This window comes from Anomaloglossus baeobatrachus, chromosome 9 (genome assembly GCF_048569485.1).
Source record: "Anomaloglossus baeobatrachus isolate aAnoBae1 chromosome 9, aAnoBae1.hap1, whole genome shotgun sequence".
In the NCBI taxonomy this organism is placed as follows: Eukaryota; Metazoa; Chordata; class Amphibia; order Anura; family Aromobatidae; genus Anomaloglossus; species Anomaloglossus baeobatrachus.
Window position 1 is genome coordinate 378,313 of NC_134361.1, and position 15,476 is coordinate 393,788.

At 46.4% G+C, this 15,476-nt stretch overlaps 1 protein-coding gene across 5 annotated transcripts in view; it reads right to left on the reverse strand.

The window, feature by feature from the left end:
• The window catches only part of SRPX2 (sushi repeat containing protein X-linked 2), a 216,289-nt gene that overhangs the window by 53,723 nt on the left and 147,090 nt on the right, over positions 1–15,476 (reverse strand). For all 5 annotated transcript variants that reach the window (XM_075323042.1, XM_075323041.1, XM_075323045.1 and 2 more), the window contains 3 exons: positions 11,559–11,750; positions 11,215–11,391; positions 2,869–2,995 (listed from right to left, as the gene is read on the reverse strand). In XM_075323042.1, the coding sequence (XP_075179157.1) occupies positions 2,869–2,995; positions 11,215–11,391; positions 11,559–11,750 (496 nt within the window). The remainder of the gene's footprint in view (positions 1–2,868; positions 2,996–11,214; positions 11,392–11,558; positions 11,751–15,476) is intronic.

Below are 15,476 nucleotides of genomic sequence, written 5' to 3' on the forward strand. Positions count from 1 at the left end.
TGTTTATATGCCAGCCAGGTACAGCAGGCAGGTACGGGCTGCCCCCAACCCCCAGCTGCCTATTTGTAACCAGCTGGGAACAGAAAATATAGGCAATTAATGTGTCCAGCCAGGTAAATCTAGGCAGTTGGGCCCCCCCACTGTGAATTACAGTCCACAGCCACCCCAGAAAATGGAGCATTCATAGAAGTGCCATCTTCTGGAGTTGTATCCAACTCTTCCAGCGGCCCTGGTGCCGGGTGGCTCGCTGGGTAATAATGGGGTTAGGGCCAGCTGTGTATTATCAGCTGGCCCTAAGCTTGAAATTCATGGTGTCATGCCAATATTAGACATGGCCACCATGAATTTCTAGTAAAGATAAAAAAACACAACACAGAAAAATATTTTTATTAGAAATAAAACACAACACAATTCGTGACTCCATCTTTATTGAACTAAAGAATCCCCCCTCCTCCACCATAGTTCTGGGTTGAGGGTCCCGCGATGTCAAATCCAAATCTAATATCATCTGATCGGATTGCCAGAAGGCATACCGATCAGATGATGTGTCAGGTTCAAGGATCTGAATCAGATGACACTTCAGCTGATTGTTTACACAATCAGCTGATGCATCAGTAGACAAAAAAAACTATATTCACCTCTCTGCAGACTCCCGGGACACGTCTGATTGGCTCCAGGACCCGCCAGTAAGCAGCTGATGCTATTAGCTGGCAGCATCATCTGATCGTTTAAATCGGCTGGGCGGTAAAAAGTTGGCCAGCTTTTATGAAAGATCAGCTGATTTATCATCTGCTTGTTTAAAATCCGGGCGGCAAAAAGCCGGCCTCATTGCTGGACTTAAACGACCAGATGATGCTGTCAGCTAGACGTCTAAACTGGCTGTGCAGAAAAAAAGCCGGCTTTTGACCAGACTTAAACGATCAGATGATGCTATCAGACATCAGCTGATTACCGGGAGGTCCTGGAGCCGATCGGACGTGTCCCGGGGGTCTGCAGAGAGGTGGGTATGCTATTTTTTTTTTCCACTGTTCACTTTTGATTTTGCTTAGCAGCGAATGTACAGGCAGAGAGAAGCTGTCACACATACGCTACTAAGCAAAAGTGCATGTCACATATGTCACACGGGAGGAGGAACACAGGATTCTTCCTCCCCCTAATACTCGGAAAACTTTGCTCACAGCAGTGACCTGGGAGTCAGAAATGCTTACAGGGGTCTTCCCCCTGCTGCTTCCATGTCATTTGAGCACTGTTCTTATACATTTGTGACATTTTTAGGCTTTCTCCAGACCGCCGAGGGTGCCGCTGGAAAAATGCTTGAGTTTCCCATAGGTTAACATTGGGCTCGGTGCTCTGGTCGAGCACCCGAGCATTTTAATATGCTCGATCCGAGTATCGAGCATTCCAGTATTTTACTGCTCGCTCATCCCTAGTAAGGACACATCTGGAATATGGGATCCAGTTTGGGGATCCACATTTTAAAAAGGATATTCAGAAGTTAGAGTCAGTTCAAAGGTGGCAACTAGATTATTACAAGGAATGGAGGCCGCCCGTATAATGAGAGGAGGAAAAAGACATCTCAGAGGAGATCTCATTATATGAATAAATACACGTGTGGTCAATATAAAGGACGGCACAGGACTTATTCCTTCCAAAGACAATACTAAGGACCAGAGGGCACTCACTGCGGGGGGATGAAGAAAAGCGATTCCAGCAGCTACATAGGAAAGGGTTCTTTACAGTTAGAGCAGTCAGACTGTGGAATGCCGACCACAAGAGGTAGTAATGGCCGACACTATAACAGCTTTATATCAGGTGGATGATTTCCTCAGTACACAACATTGTCACTTATACAGTGTGGAAAAAAAGTAGTTAGCCCCCAATTGTGCAAGTTCTCCCCCTTATAAAGATGAGGTCGGCCTGTAATTGACATCATAGGTGACCACAACTATGAGAGGCACAATGAGAAAATAAATCCAGAAAATCACCGCATCTGCTTTGGTAAGATTATTTTTGGAAATTATGGTGGAAAATAAGTATTTAGTCATCTAAAAACAAGCAAGATTTCTAGCTGTCACAGACCTGTAACATCTTCTATAAGAGGCTCCTCTGTCCTCCACTCATTACCTGTAGTAATGGCTCCTGTCTGCACTTGTTATCAGTGTAAAAGACACTTGTCCACAACCTCAAACAGTCACACTTCAAACTCCACTATGGTGAAGACCAAAGAGCTGTTGAAGGACAACAGAAATAAGATTGTAGCCCTGCACCAGGCTGGGAAGACTGAATCTGCAATAGGCAAGCAGCTTGGTGTGATGACATCAACTCTGGGAGCAATAATAAGAAAATGGAAGACATTCAAGACCACTGGCAATCTCCCTCAATCTGAGACTCTATGCAAGATCTTACCCCAAGGGGTCAAAGTGATCACAAGAATGGTGAGCAAAAATCCTAGAACCACATGGGGGACCTAGTGAATGACCTGCATAGAGCTGGGACCACCATAACAAAGGCTACCATCAGTAACACACTACGGTCTCAGATCCTGCAGTGGCATACATGTTCCCCTGCTTAAGCCAGTACATGTCCAGGCTCATCTGGAGTTTGCTAGAGAGCATTTGGATTATCCAGAAGAGTATTGCGAGAATGTCATATGGTCTGATGAAATCAAAGTAGAAATGTTTGGTAGAAACACAACTAGATGTGTTTAGAAGAGACAGAATGCTGAGTTGCATCCAAAGAACACCATACCTACTGTGAAGCATGTGGGGCGCTACACATGCGCTATGTGCAATGCTTGGAGCAGGGTTCAGGCCCTCTCTCCATCCCATCTGTTACTTTCTGTAATGTATTGCTGCGGTCTCCTCTCACCTCATTATAAGGCCATCCGCCGTGTCCTTCACTTGCGGACTTCCCCAGTAAATCACTGCACTCAGCTTTTCTGGCTCAGCCACTTTCACCCTTGAGGGCGGACACTGAATCTTGGGTGGATCAATATCTGAAGCAAAACAAAATAAATACAGTATATCACAAAAGTCAGTACACCCCTCACATTTTTAAAAAATATTTTATTATATCTTTTCATGGTACAACACTGAAGATCTGACACTTTGATAGAATACAAATATTAATTTCCCCCCTAAGTGAAAATGGCTAAATTGTGGCCAAAGTGTGAATTTTTTGTGTGGCCGCCATTATATACAGCACGGCTTTACCTCTCCTGAGCCTGGAGGTCACTAGAGCTTCACAGGAGCCACTGACGGCACTGACGACATCCTGGAGCTGGTGGATGTTACAGACCTTGCGCTCCTCCACCTTCCATTTGAGGAGGCACCACAGACGCTCCATAGGGTTTAGGTCTAGAGATGCTCGGCCAGTCCAGAATCTTTACCGTCAGCTTCTGTAGCAAGGAAGTGGGGGTCCCAGATGTTTTAATGAGTCATTATCATGTTGGAATATGAAGGGAGGGGATCCTGCTCTGCTTCAGTGTCACAGGACAAGTTGGCACTCATGGTTCCCTCGATAAACTGTAGCCCATACAGATGGCAGCACTCATGCAGCTCCAAACCATGACATTCCCACCACCATGCCTTACTGTAGGCAGGACACTCTTCTCTTTGCACTCCTCACCTGGTTGCCATCACACATACTTGAACACCATCGGAGCAACCACCTCTATAACCTCTGCAGTGTGTAGCATATGGTCTGAGCACAGACAGGCGGATGCCTCACCCATGTAACTTCTCCAGCAACGCTAGCCACACTCATACATCTATTGTGAAAAGATTACATCTGGATTTGACATTGAGCTCTGTGCACTCAGCTTCTGTGGTCAGCCATGGCGAGGCCTGTTCTGAGTGGATCCTGTCTTGTTATCCGTTGTATGGTCTTGGCCATCATGCTGCAGCTCAGGTTCAGGGTGGTGGCATCTTCTTATATCCTGGGCCATCTCTACATGGTTGGTTGGAGGAGTGTTTAAACTAGGAATGGGGGGCGAGGGTATTCACTTTATAGAAGGGGAATGTAGTGCAGATAGTGACCAGGGCACAAGTAATGAAATTGGGGGTGGTACGGGGGGAAGGGTTAGGACAGTTAATACAGTAAGCAGGAATACAGGTACAGAGTCATACGTAACGTGCATGTACACTAATGCCCGAAGCCTCACAAATAAGGTGGAGGAATTAGAATTAATATTGTTGGAAGAAAATGATGATATAGTGGGGATATCAGAGACATGGCTGGATGAGAGCTATGACTGGGCTGTTACTTTACAGGGTTATAGCCTATTCAGGAATGACCGTACAAATAAGCGAGGGGGAGGTGTGTGTCTATATGTAAAATCATCCTTAAAACCCATCCTGCGTGACAACATATGTGAGGGTACTGAGAATGTAGAGTCCCTATGGGTGGAGATAAGGGGGGGGAGAATGAATAATAAAATACTGATAGGGGTGTGTTATAAGACGCCGAATATTATGGAAGAGGTAGAGAATCTCCTCATAAAGCAAATTGATAAAGCAGCGAGTCTCGGAGAGGTAATTATTATGGGGGACTTTAACTATCCTGATATAAATTGGGGAACAGAAACTTGCAGTTCCAGCAAAGGAAATAGATTTTTGATAACAATGAAAGATAATTACCTTTCACAAATGGTACAGGACCCCACAAGAGGGGGAGCACTACTAGACCTTGTACTAACCAATAGGCCAGACCGCATATCAAATATACAAGTTGGGGGTTACTTGGAGAATAGTGATCACAAAATAATAAGTTTTCATGTATTTTTTAGTAAGATGTATAGTAGAGGGGCTACAAGGACACTAAACTTCAGGAAAGCAAATTTTAAACGGTTGAGAGATGATCTTAGTGCAATAAACTGGGATGATGTACTAAGTAATAAAAGTACACAAAGCAAATGGGAGACTTTTATGAGCATCCTGAATTGGGCTTGTGCAGAAAATATACCCTATGGGAACAAACATGCTAGAAATAGAAGCAAACCCCTATGGCTAAATAGAGCTGTAAGGGAAGCAATAAAAGAAAAACAGAAAGCCTTAAAAGAATTAAAGAGGGTAGGTAGTGATGAGGCATTATATAATTATAGAAAATTAAATAAAATATGTAAAAAGCAAATTAAGTTAGCTAAGTTTGAGACAGAGAGACTCATTGCGAGAGAAAGTAAAAATAATCCTAAAATATTCTTTAACTACATAAACAGTAAAAAACTGAAAAGCGATAGTGTTGGCCCCCTTAAAAATAGTCTTGGTGAAATGGTGGAAGGGGATGAGGGTAAAGCCAACCTGCTGAATGACTTTTTTTCTACGGTTTTTATACAAGAAAATGCCATGGCAGATGACATGACCAGTGATACCATAAATTCACCCTTGAATATTACCTGCTTAACCCAGCAGGAAGTACGCCGCCGCCTCGAAATCACTAAGGGTGACAAATCTCCGGGCCCGGATGGCTACACCCCAGAGTACTACAGGAATTGAGTTCTGTGATAGATAGACCATTATTTTTAATCTTTTCAGATTCCTTAATAACAGGGTCGGTACCGCAGGACTGGCGCATAGCAAATGTGGTGCCAATATTCAAAAAGGGGACAAAAACTGAGCCGGGAAATTATAGGCCGGTAAGTTTAACCTCTACGGTTGGTAAAATCCTTGAGGGTTTCTTGAGAGATGCTATACTGGAGTATCTCAAAAAAAATAACCTTATGACAGAGTATCAACATGGGTTTATGAGGGATCGATCCTGTCAAACTGATCAGCTTCTATGAAGAGGTAAGTTCAAACCTGGACCAGGGAAATGCAGTGGATGTTGTGTATATGGACTTTTCAAAAGCTTTTGATACGGTGCCACACAAAAGGTTGGTACATAAAATGAGAATAATGGGGATAGGGGAAAATATGTGTAACTGGGTTAAAAACTGGCTCAGTGATAGGAAACAAAGGGTGGTTATTAATGGTACGTACTCGGACTGGGTCTCAGTTCATAGTGGGGTACCAAAGGGGTCAGTATTGGGCCCGCTTCTTTTCAACATATTTATAAATGACCTTGTTGGGGGCATGCGGAGTAGAATTTCAATATTTGCAGATGATACTAAACTCTGCAGGGTAATCAATACAGAGGAGGATAATTTTATATTACAGGGAGATTTATGTAAATTGGAGGATTGGGCTGAGAAGTGGCAATTGAAGTTTAATGTAGATAAATGTAAGGTCATGCACTTGGGTAGAGGAAATAACATTTATGATTATGTACTTAATTGTAGAACACTGGGTAAAACAGACACAGAAAAAGACTTGGGTGTATGGTAAACTTCACTTTAGTGGCCAGTGTCAGGCAGCTGCTGCCAGGGCTAATAAAATAATGGGATGTATTAAAAGAGGTATAAGTGTTCATGAAAAAAATATAGTTCTACCTCTGTACAAGTCACTAGTGCGACCGCACTTATATACTGTGTACAATTCTGCTCACCGATATATAAGAAGGACATAGCTGAACTGGAGAGGGTGCAGAGAAGACCACCAAGATTATTAGAGGAATGGGTGGGCTGCAATACCAAGACAGGAAAAACGAAGGCTTAGGGGGGATCTAATCACAATGTATAAATATATGAGGGGACAGTACAGAGACCTTTCCAAAGATCTTTTTACACCTAGGCCTGCGACTGGAACACGGGGGCATCCGCTACGTCTTGAGGAAAGAAGGTTTAATCATAATCACAGACGAGGATTCTTTACTGTACGAGCAGTGAGACTATGGAACTCTCTGCCGCATGATGTTGTAATGAGGGATTCACTACTAACATTTAAGCAGAGCCTGGATGCCTTTCTTGAAAAATTTAATATTACCAGTTATGTATATTAGATTTTATGACAGGGTATTGATCCAGGGAACTAGTCTGATTGCCGGATGTGGAGTCAGGAAGGACATTTTTTCCCCATTGGAACTTGTTTGCCACATTGGGGTTTTTTTTGCCTTCCTCTGGATCAACATGTTAGGCTACGGGTTGAACTAGATGGACTTAGGCGGGCTTTGCACACTACGACATCGCAGGCCGATGCTGCGATGTCGAGTGCGATAGTCCCCGCCCCCGTCGCAGCAGCGATATGTGGTGATAGCTGGCGTAGCGAAAGTTATCGCTACGCCAGCTTCACACACACACTCACCTGCCGTGCGACGTCCCTGTGGCCGGCTACCCACCTCCTTGTTAAGGGGGCGGGTCGTGCGGCGTCACTGCGACGTCACACGGTAGGCGGCCAATCAGAGCAGAGGGGCGGAGATGAGCAGGATGTAAACATCCTGCCCACCTCCTTCCTTCCGCATATCCTACGGGAGCCGCAGTGAGGCCGGTAGGAGATGTTCCTCGCTCCTGCGACTTCACACACAGCGATGTGTGCTGCCGCAGGAGCGAGGAACAACATCGGACCATTGCGTCAGCGTAATTATGGATTACGCCGACGCTGTACCGATGATACGATTACGACGCTTTTGCGCTCGTTAATCGTATCATCCATGCTTTACACACTGCGATGTCGCATGCGATGCCGGATGTGCGTCACTTTCAATTTGACCCCACCGACATCGCACCTGCGATGTCGCAGTGTGCAAAGTGCCCCTTAGAGTCTCCCTTCAACCTTAAAAACTATGATACTATGATACTATGATACATAAAGCAACGATTCTTTTTTTCAGTGTCACAGGACAAGTTGATACAAGTAAAATATATCTTTGTACCGTGTTAGCCAGTAGAGATAAAAAAATTGTTTAAAAGAACTGAGAGTCCTCAGTGGTTGATACCTTTTAATGGCTAACTGAAAAGATGGTAATAATAGCAAGCTTTCGAGACTACTCAGGTCTCTTCATCAGGCATGGTATAACACAAAATCTGAAGAGTGTAAAGAGATCTTTGGAAAGGTCTCTGTACTGTCTCCTCATATGTTTATACATTGTGATTAGATCCCCCCTAAGCCTTCGTTTTTCCAAACTAAATAACCCTAAGTTTCATAACCTGTCTTGGTGTTGCAGCCCTCCCCTACATACAGATCCCCAGTTGGACATTTGGTACATATAATTAAGTACACCACATTGGTTGTGGTGCAGCTGAAGGTACCTGGGATCTTGTAGTCCTGATGTGATCTGGGAATCTTTATCTTGTCTGTTGTCAATATTAATGGACAGGTCTTACATCACACCAGTGGGCGGGGCCAAGTGGATGGTGACGCCCACCTAGGGGTTCTGAGGTGTGATGGGAGGGGCGAGTTGATTTAGCCAGATGGAGAGAAAGTGAGAGGAGTGTGAGGTGGTAGGGTGGTCAGGGGTTGGAGCTCCTGGACTACTGGACTACTGACAAACTGACTAGGTGGCAGTCGGCAGACAGGGCCACAGGTGACGGAGATCCGGTCGTGGGAGACCTTAAGTGGACCGGGGCAGGGTTGTAGCTTGCTGGTATCGACAGGGGGAATCTGGTCCGGAGGCCGTGCACGACGGGGTACCTGGAGCCTAGAGCAAGGACATCTTCACACACCTTACTAGTCGACCAGCCGGGGACAAGATTTCAGGTCTTGTCCCACAGGAGGCCCAGATAAAGCAAGAAGGAAGCCCAATGAGGGGGATAGGGCTCCACAATTGCCTGCTTTGTCAGTCAGTTCTCGTGGGCCACAGCTCCTACAGGCAAACACACCGGGCGTGGACTTCCCCGTTTCAAGTGGAGTAGTCAAACTAATGACACAAACACTAAGTGCAGGAGGAAGGGACCCTTGGCTGCTGTACCAGGGTGTGGGCCCCGAACGCACCCACCAGAGGTCACCGGTCACTGGCAATTTGGTTTACCATCTGGACTCTGTGTGAATTTATTCAGGAACTGTGAGTACACCAACACCATCTGGTCCAACCCTGCAGGTGGCGCTCCGCCGCACCATCCCACCTGTATTGGGGCCCTGGGACAACACCTCCCTTACCCGTGGAGGAGATAACATCCAGCTGCCCCACTCCATCGGTCCCGGGCATCGCCTCCAGCGGCAGCGGCGGTGTCACCAACAATCACCACCGCACACCATGGGTGCCGTCACTGACAAACCTCCCCTATATATATATATGTCGCGGGCGGAGGAGGGGACGCTGCGCTCTCCCACTGCTCGGGTCCGGCCGCTGCTGCTGCGGCTGCTCGGTGGTGGCTCGAGCGGTGGGCCGGATCCCGGGGACTCGAGCGGCGCTCCTCGCCCGTGAGTGAAAAGGGGATTTTGATTGTGGGGGTTTTGATTATTGTCCGTGACGCCACCCACGGTTGTGGTGATATTAGTGACACCACCGCTGCTCTGGACGGGGATCCCGGGAGCGGTGACAGGGAGCAGCTTTGTTGTTAGTTCTCCCCTCCGTGGGTAGGGGGTTTGTTGTCCCGGGGCCCGGTGATGGGGTAGGGATGGATGGCAGGCAGGTTACGGGGCCTGGTGAGGTGCAGGGTCGCGGGGGCAGCGCTGTGCCACACGGCACGGTGGTACTCACTCAGCCAATGATGAGGACACAGTTCTCGGTAAAACACACGGCTGGATGGACGGGTCCCACAGACGGCTGCGGTGTTGTTTCTCCCGGCAGGTTGATGGTGACTGCCTTTCCCTGCACCTATGTACGGTAGATGGTTCCAATGGGTTCCCAGCGGTAACCCGCTCCCCAGCTTGAATATGGGCTGGAGGAGCCCCTTTTGCCCGCAGGCTCTGGCCCTGGGAAACGGTTGCCTTGGCGGTGGCGGTGTCTCCCTCTCTTGGTTGGACTGTTGCCTTCTGTCGGGACTTGGCTGTTGGAAAACCCAGGAGGTTCCCTTCACTAACGAATTCGGCAAATTCACGGCGACTCCTAGCCTTGCCGGGGTCCGTAAGCCCCTGCCAGATGGTGCTGGCTTCTCTTTGCGTACCGATCCGGTACCGCCGGGCCACCGCCCTTCCATGGTCCTTACGGTAGTTGCTCCACTACCACTTCTCTTCCTTCCACGTTCACCTCCAAAACTAATCTCTCTGTTTTCCCGCCTCTAGGACTGTGAACTCCTCGGTGGGCGGGGCCAACCGCCTGGCCCACCCCCTGGTGTGAACATCAGCCCCTGGAGGAAAGCAACAAGGGTTTTGTGTCTGACCTCGGTGTGCCTGCTGGGAGTGTGGGGTGTGTTGGTGTTGTTCTCTGTGGCCCCTGGCTTGTCCAGGGCGCCACATATACATCCCCTTTTTCACTTGCGGGCGACAAATGGGTGCTCAGGCCTGGATCCGGCTTCCCCTCGAGCCACCGCAATGACCCCGGATCCGAGCGTCTCGAGCAGCCCCCTCTCCCAGCCGCGGTCTGTACCCCTGCCCGCGACACCTGCTCCCCATTCACACCAGAGACCTTGTAACACTAATGAGAGAAAATGGCTAATTGCCACAATTTGGCCATTCTCACTTAGGGGGTGTACTCACTTTTGTTTCCAGTAGTTTAGACATTAATGGCTGTGTGTTGCGTTATTTACACTGTTAAACAAGCTGCACACTGGCACTGCACATGGTATCACAGGGTCAGATCTTCGGTGTTGTCCCATGAAAAGACATAATAAAATATTTACAAACGTGAGGGTTGTACTCAATTTCGTGACATACTGCACACAGCTCTTAAGAAGAAGACACAAGATAATGGTAATCTATTTTGAGAAGATCCACTACCTCCACAGAAAGAAGAAATATATACTACAGTGCAGTCTGCCATCATCACGCGCCAACTGCAGGGAATAACCAGGAATGGAGCAGACACTGGTAACACTGAGGAACCCAACTGAGAAACAGCACTTCCTTCATCCCAACACGTGATTAGGTGATGCAAAATACTCTGGAGACTCTTTTCCTCCATACTATTGACGTAAATTCTGTGCACATCATGTTTATATACAGGAAAGCCTAGAAAGGGCTATGAGCACAATGGTAAAGAGTGACACGGCCACTTTCCGGGTCCAGCTGCAGCCAGCTCCTGAAACATATAGGATCCGTCCTGTGCAGAAAGCCATCTCGACACTCGGTGATAGGGTGGTATATGCGATATCTGAGGAATAACAACTTCAGCTTTTCCTTCAACAGTAGAAATTTTAAAGAAGTGTAATGTATGGGATCATGCCTTAGCGCTGAGTCAGGCCACTTACAAAACAAAGCCCAATAGTACATATCATCTTCTCATTCAATTCATGTGAAAATTTACCTACACAAAATGGTTCTCCACCACTCCAGCGCCCATCCTCCATACAAACACGACTGCGATCACCCTCGATCTGATGGCCTGAGGAGCAGGAGTAGTCACACCGTGATCCCTCGTACACGCCAGTCAAGCACTGGTATGAGCCTTTAGGTATCGCTGGCAGAACCGGGCACTGGATACCTGAAATACAGAAATGTCACTTGTGACTTCAGCCCAGATTTAATACTGACCTTCCCGACATGGGAGAGCACAATGAGAATACATAAAACTTTGAGAATAAAGAAATTAAAGCAAACACCAGCGGTGTCTGGTCACGGTTACTGCCCTCTTACCACAAGATCACTTACGCCTGCAGTGCGCAGATCCCGACCAGCGGCGGTTCTGTAAGCAGCGTACAGAGCTCTGACCAATCAGCTGGAATCCCTGGTCACATGATACACTGCACCTTGTTCCCAGCGTGCTGCGGTAGCCGCCTCCGTGTGGGGAATAACAGGTGGCCACTCCATCCTGGATCTTCAGGTCGTAACACCAGCGAGGAACTGGGGAGAATACACAATATGGTGAAATTTGTCATCAAGCAACGGATAATCCGGCACATTCACCTCCGTGCAAAACAATCCTGATAATCTGGAATTTCACAGGAAAGAAGGGGGAAGTGAACAGAACTAACATATTACAAGAGGAGTTCAGATCATATAGATGCATCTATGGTGCAGAGACATTCTCAGAGTCTGAAGAAAATCGATTCTACTACTTCAGATGAGGCAAAATAAGAAGCTGCGCCAATTGTAGACACTTATACGGAAGGCAACTTGGATCCACACAACATTGTGCGCTGCAGCCACTGATCACCCGGTCAGAAGGAATCGACCCCAGGCATTAAAGTGTCTTTTATTTCATCCTAGGCTTCATCTCTGGTATAATAATTCACTGCTCATACTACTGTATATGCAGTAGAAGAAATAAGTAATAATCACAAGTTTTCTAGGTAAATGTATTTCTAAAGCTGCTTTTGACATGATTTTTTTCACCAGATGTCAGTAATAATCCATCCAATCCGCACAGGCAAAGAAATCAAACCAGAGATGTCCATAAATCTGTAAGGCCCTGTGCGCACTTGCCGTTTTTTCCCGCGAAATTCCTGCGGTTTTGCTGCATGTTTCGCTGCAGAAAATGTTCATAACATCTCTGCAGTGAATCACCAGCAAAACCTATGGAAAAAAAAATGCTGTGCGCACTATGCGGAATTTGACAGCTGCATGTTTTGCTGCGGGATTCCCGCAGCAAAAACAATTGCATGTCACTTCTTTTCCGCACGTTGCTGCGGGATTTCACTCCATTGACTGTCATGTAATCGTGAAATCCTGCAGGGAATAACGCAGGCAGCAAATTCTGTGTGATTCATTGCGTTTTCCTGCGTTATTCCCTCCGGTATTTCGCGGTTTACCTGTGGTAATGTGCATCGCTTGCCTGCGGTTTGCAGGGAAGTGATGTCATTATGACAGGAAGAGGAAGCGGAGCAGAGTAAACACACAGAGATCACAGACACACACATCACAGACATACAATACACATAGAATACACATAAAAAGCAAACGGACATATAGAAAAAAAAAGGTAAGCACACAGTGGCGATTTGCAACGCCCCCATCGCATGTGTGGCACGTTCAATTTGTTGAACGTGCCGCACAAACGATTAACCCCCGTCACATGTACTTACCCGTCCATACGACCTCGATGTGGGCGGCGAAGTCCACTTCCTGGAGTGGAAGGGACGTTCGGTGTCACATCGACGTCACTCGGCAGCCGGCCAATAGAAGCGGAGGGGCGGAGCTGAGCGGGACGTAAACATCCCGCCCACCTCCTTCCTTCCGCATTATGGGCCGGGAGCCACAGGATGCAGGTAAGATCTGTTCATCATTCCCGGGGTGTCACACACTGCGATGTGTGCTACCTCGGGAACATTGAACAACCGCACGTTCAATCCATGAGGAATGAACGACGTGCGTGCGATGAACATTTTACCGTTCAATCGCAATCGCACGTACCTGTCACACACTGCAATGTACCTTACGATGCCGGATGTGCGTCACTTACGACGTGACCCCGCCGATACATCGTAAGATACATTGCAGCGTGTAAAGCGGGCTTTACACATCCCACATGGGATTACTCCTATATTGGGCCTTATAGCTGTCCTCTGCCATTGATATGTATAGTCCTGGTTAGTCATTATGTAATTTGCCGCACCGCCTTGTGAGAAGCCGGGCCTACTACCTCAGAGGATGTTCAGGTCACGGTGTCTCCGATGGCTCCAGCAAATCCCTAGGTTAGGTGGCAAATCATTAAGAGAAAAATAACAGAGATAGGAGACTGAGTTGTGGTGATATCTGCCAGGTATAAGGCCGCTGAAGGAAGACAGACACCAAGGATTCTGTGAAAACGTAAATGAGGAACTTTACTTAAATCTTGTAGCCTAACTTTAGTCAATCAAAGTTGTTTTTTCCATTTCCAATAGACAGTCATTTCATAGCAATAAAGAAAGAGATCTCTTACACAGTGGACTAGTTCAAGCGTTTTTCCTATCCCGGCCTTGGGAGGATGGATGTCACTATTAATTGGATTAACTGCGTTTTTCAGTACTCTGTTTCAGAAACGGGGCGCTCTGAATAGGGTGATAATTACACTCCCCGCATTTCTCAATGGAGGTCTTTTTTCTCTGCTGCATCACAGCAACTCAACCGCATCTAACCGGTTTTTCTTTTTAACTGCCTCCTCAAGCTCCGCCCCCAACAGCCACTTCCTTGCTTTCAAATCAATTGCAATACCAAAGCAAGGCAGTAGAGGGCAGCGCAATGCTAAATAATTTACCTCCTCCCAAGGTGGGGAATAGGTGTCACAAATGTAATCACATAGATAATACAGAACACAGATTAGTGTTGGCTTTTCTGGTCACTACATATACCCCCCTAATTTAAACAGAGCCGTCCCCGGCGTTTGCCACCATAGATATCTGTTATACCATAACACAGGTCACCTTCAAATTTGAGCCAAAGTGCTACTTTAGTCACAATTCTCAACAGCGGGTTGTGACACCAGCATCTACACGTCCCAATTGTGGGGTGTAGACTTAGTAACTAAGCAACATGTGAGTTGCAGTGGGGCGCTAAGTTAGGGCAGAACCCTATGTCTATAGCAAATCTATGGGGTCCATATAATACTTCTCCCCATAGGTTACATCGTAATTCCTATAAAGGATTCTGTCTCAGGTTGGCAAACCCGTTAAGATATAGGTGGAAACCCGAATAACTGCAAAATATGTACCATAGTTGATGTTGAGGCACTAGGAATAGAGTAATGTTCTTCCTACTCTCTGTAAAAACTTTGAGGGCACTTAATAATCATGAAAATACCGTAACATCAGATAAACATGCATTTCAGTGCAACAATAAACTTTGTAGCATTTTCAATAACTCAAAAAATTAACAAAATAAACACAAACACCAGAGTCTCTTTGGAGGTAGCATAGCTTGTTCTTATGAACAAATCTTCCTGTCTAAAAACTTGAATAACAGCCTTAAAGTCATGTGTAAAAATGTGTAAGTGTTTTGGTCCCCGGGTGCAGAGTCGGGGCACACAGTCCATTAACGTGGCTGCACCGGCTGTTTTTTTTTTTTTTTGTTTTTGTGTTTCAATAAGGATGGATGCAGCAAAGTGTTAAAACCAACAAAACAAAAATTAAATTAAGTAAAAATTAACTAACAAACTGAAAAAAAATTGTCTTTTTCAGAAGAAAACAGGAAAAATGTAAAAATCATTCTACAAGTTTTAGTCTAAATATCTCGCTGGCAACTGACCTTTGTTGATCCTTTGAGAGCGTCGGACAAGGGTAGTTTCCTCCATAGGATCAGGATATATCTCTGCAGGGTCAGTTCTGGGATTAGTTCTTCTTGCAGGGAGCGACTCTTGATCAGGAGTTGTCTGTCTTTGTCCACGGGTAGACATCATAGGACCAAAACACCAAGATAACGGGTCATTTATATCAAATTCCGGAAAAGATGAACTTTGGGATCTTCTGGACTTAGGGAAGGGTTCATACTCAAACAACTCGTCTGCAGGCGGTGAATCAGGATAGAGGTATTCAGACTTACAGAGTTTCAGTCTATTCCTATGAACAACCTTGGGTTCTTGGGTATCTTTCTGGATACAATAAATGTCATTCCCTGGGTATGGAATTCCTTTAATGATGTACGGCTGTCTCTCCC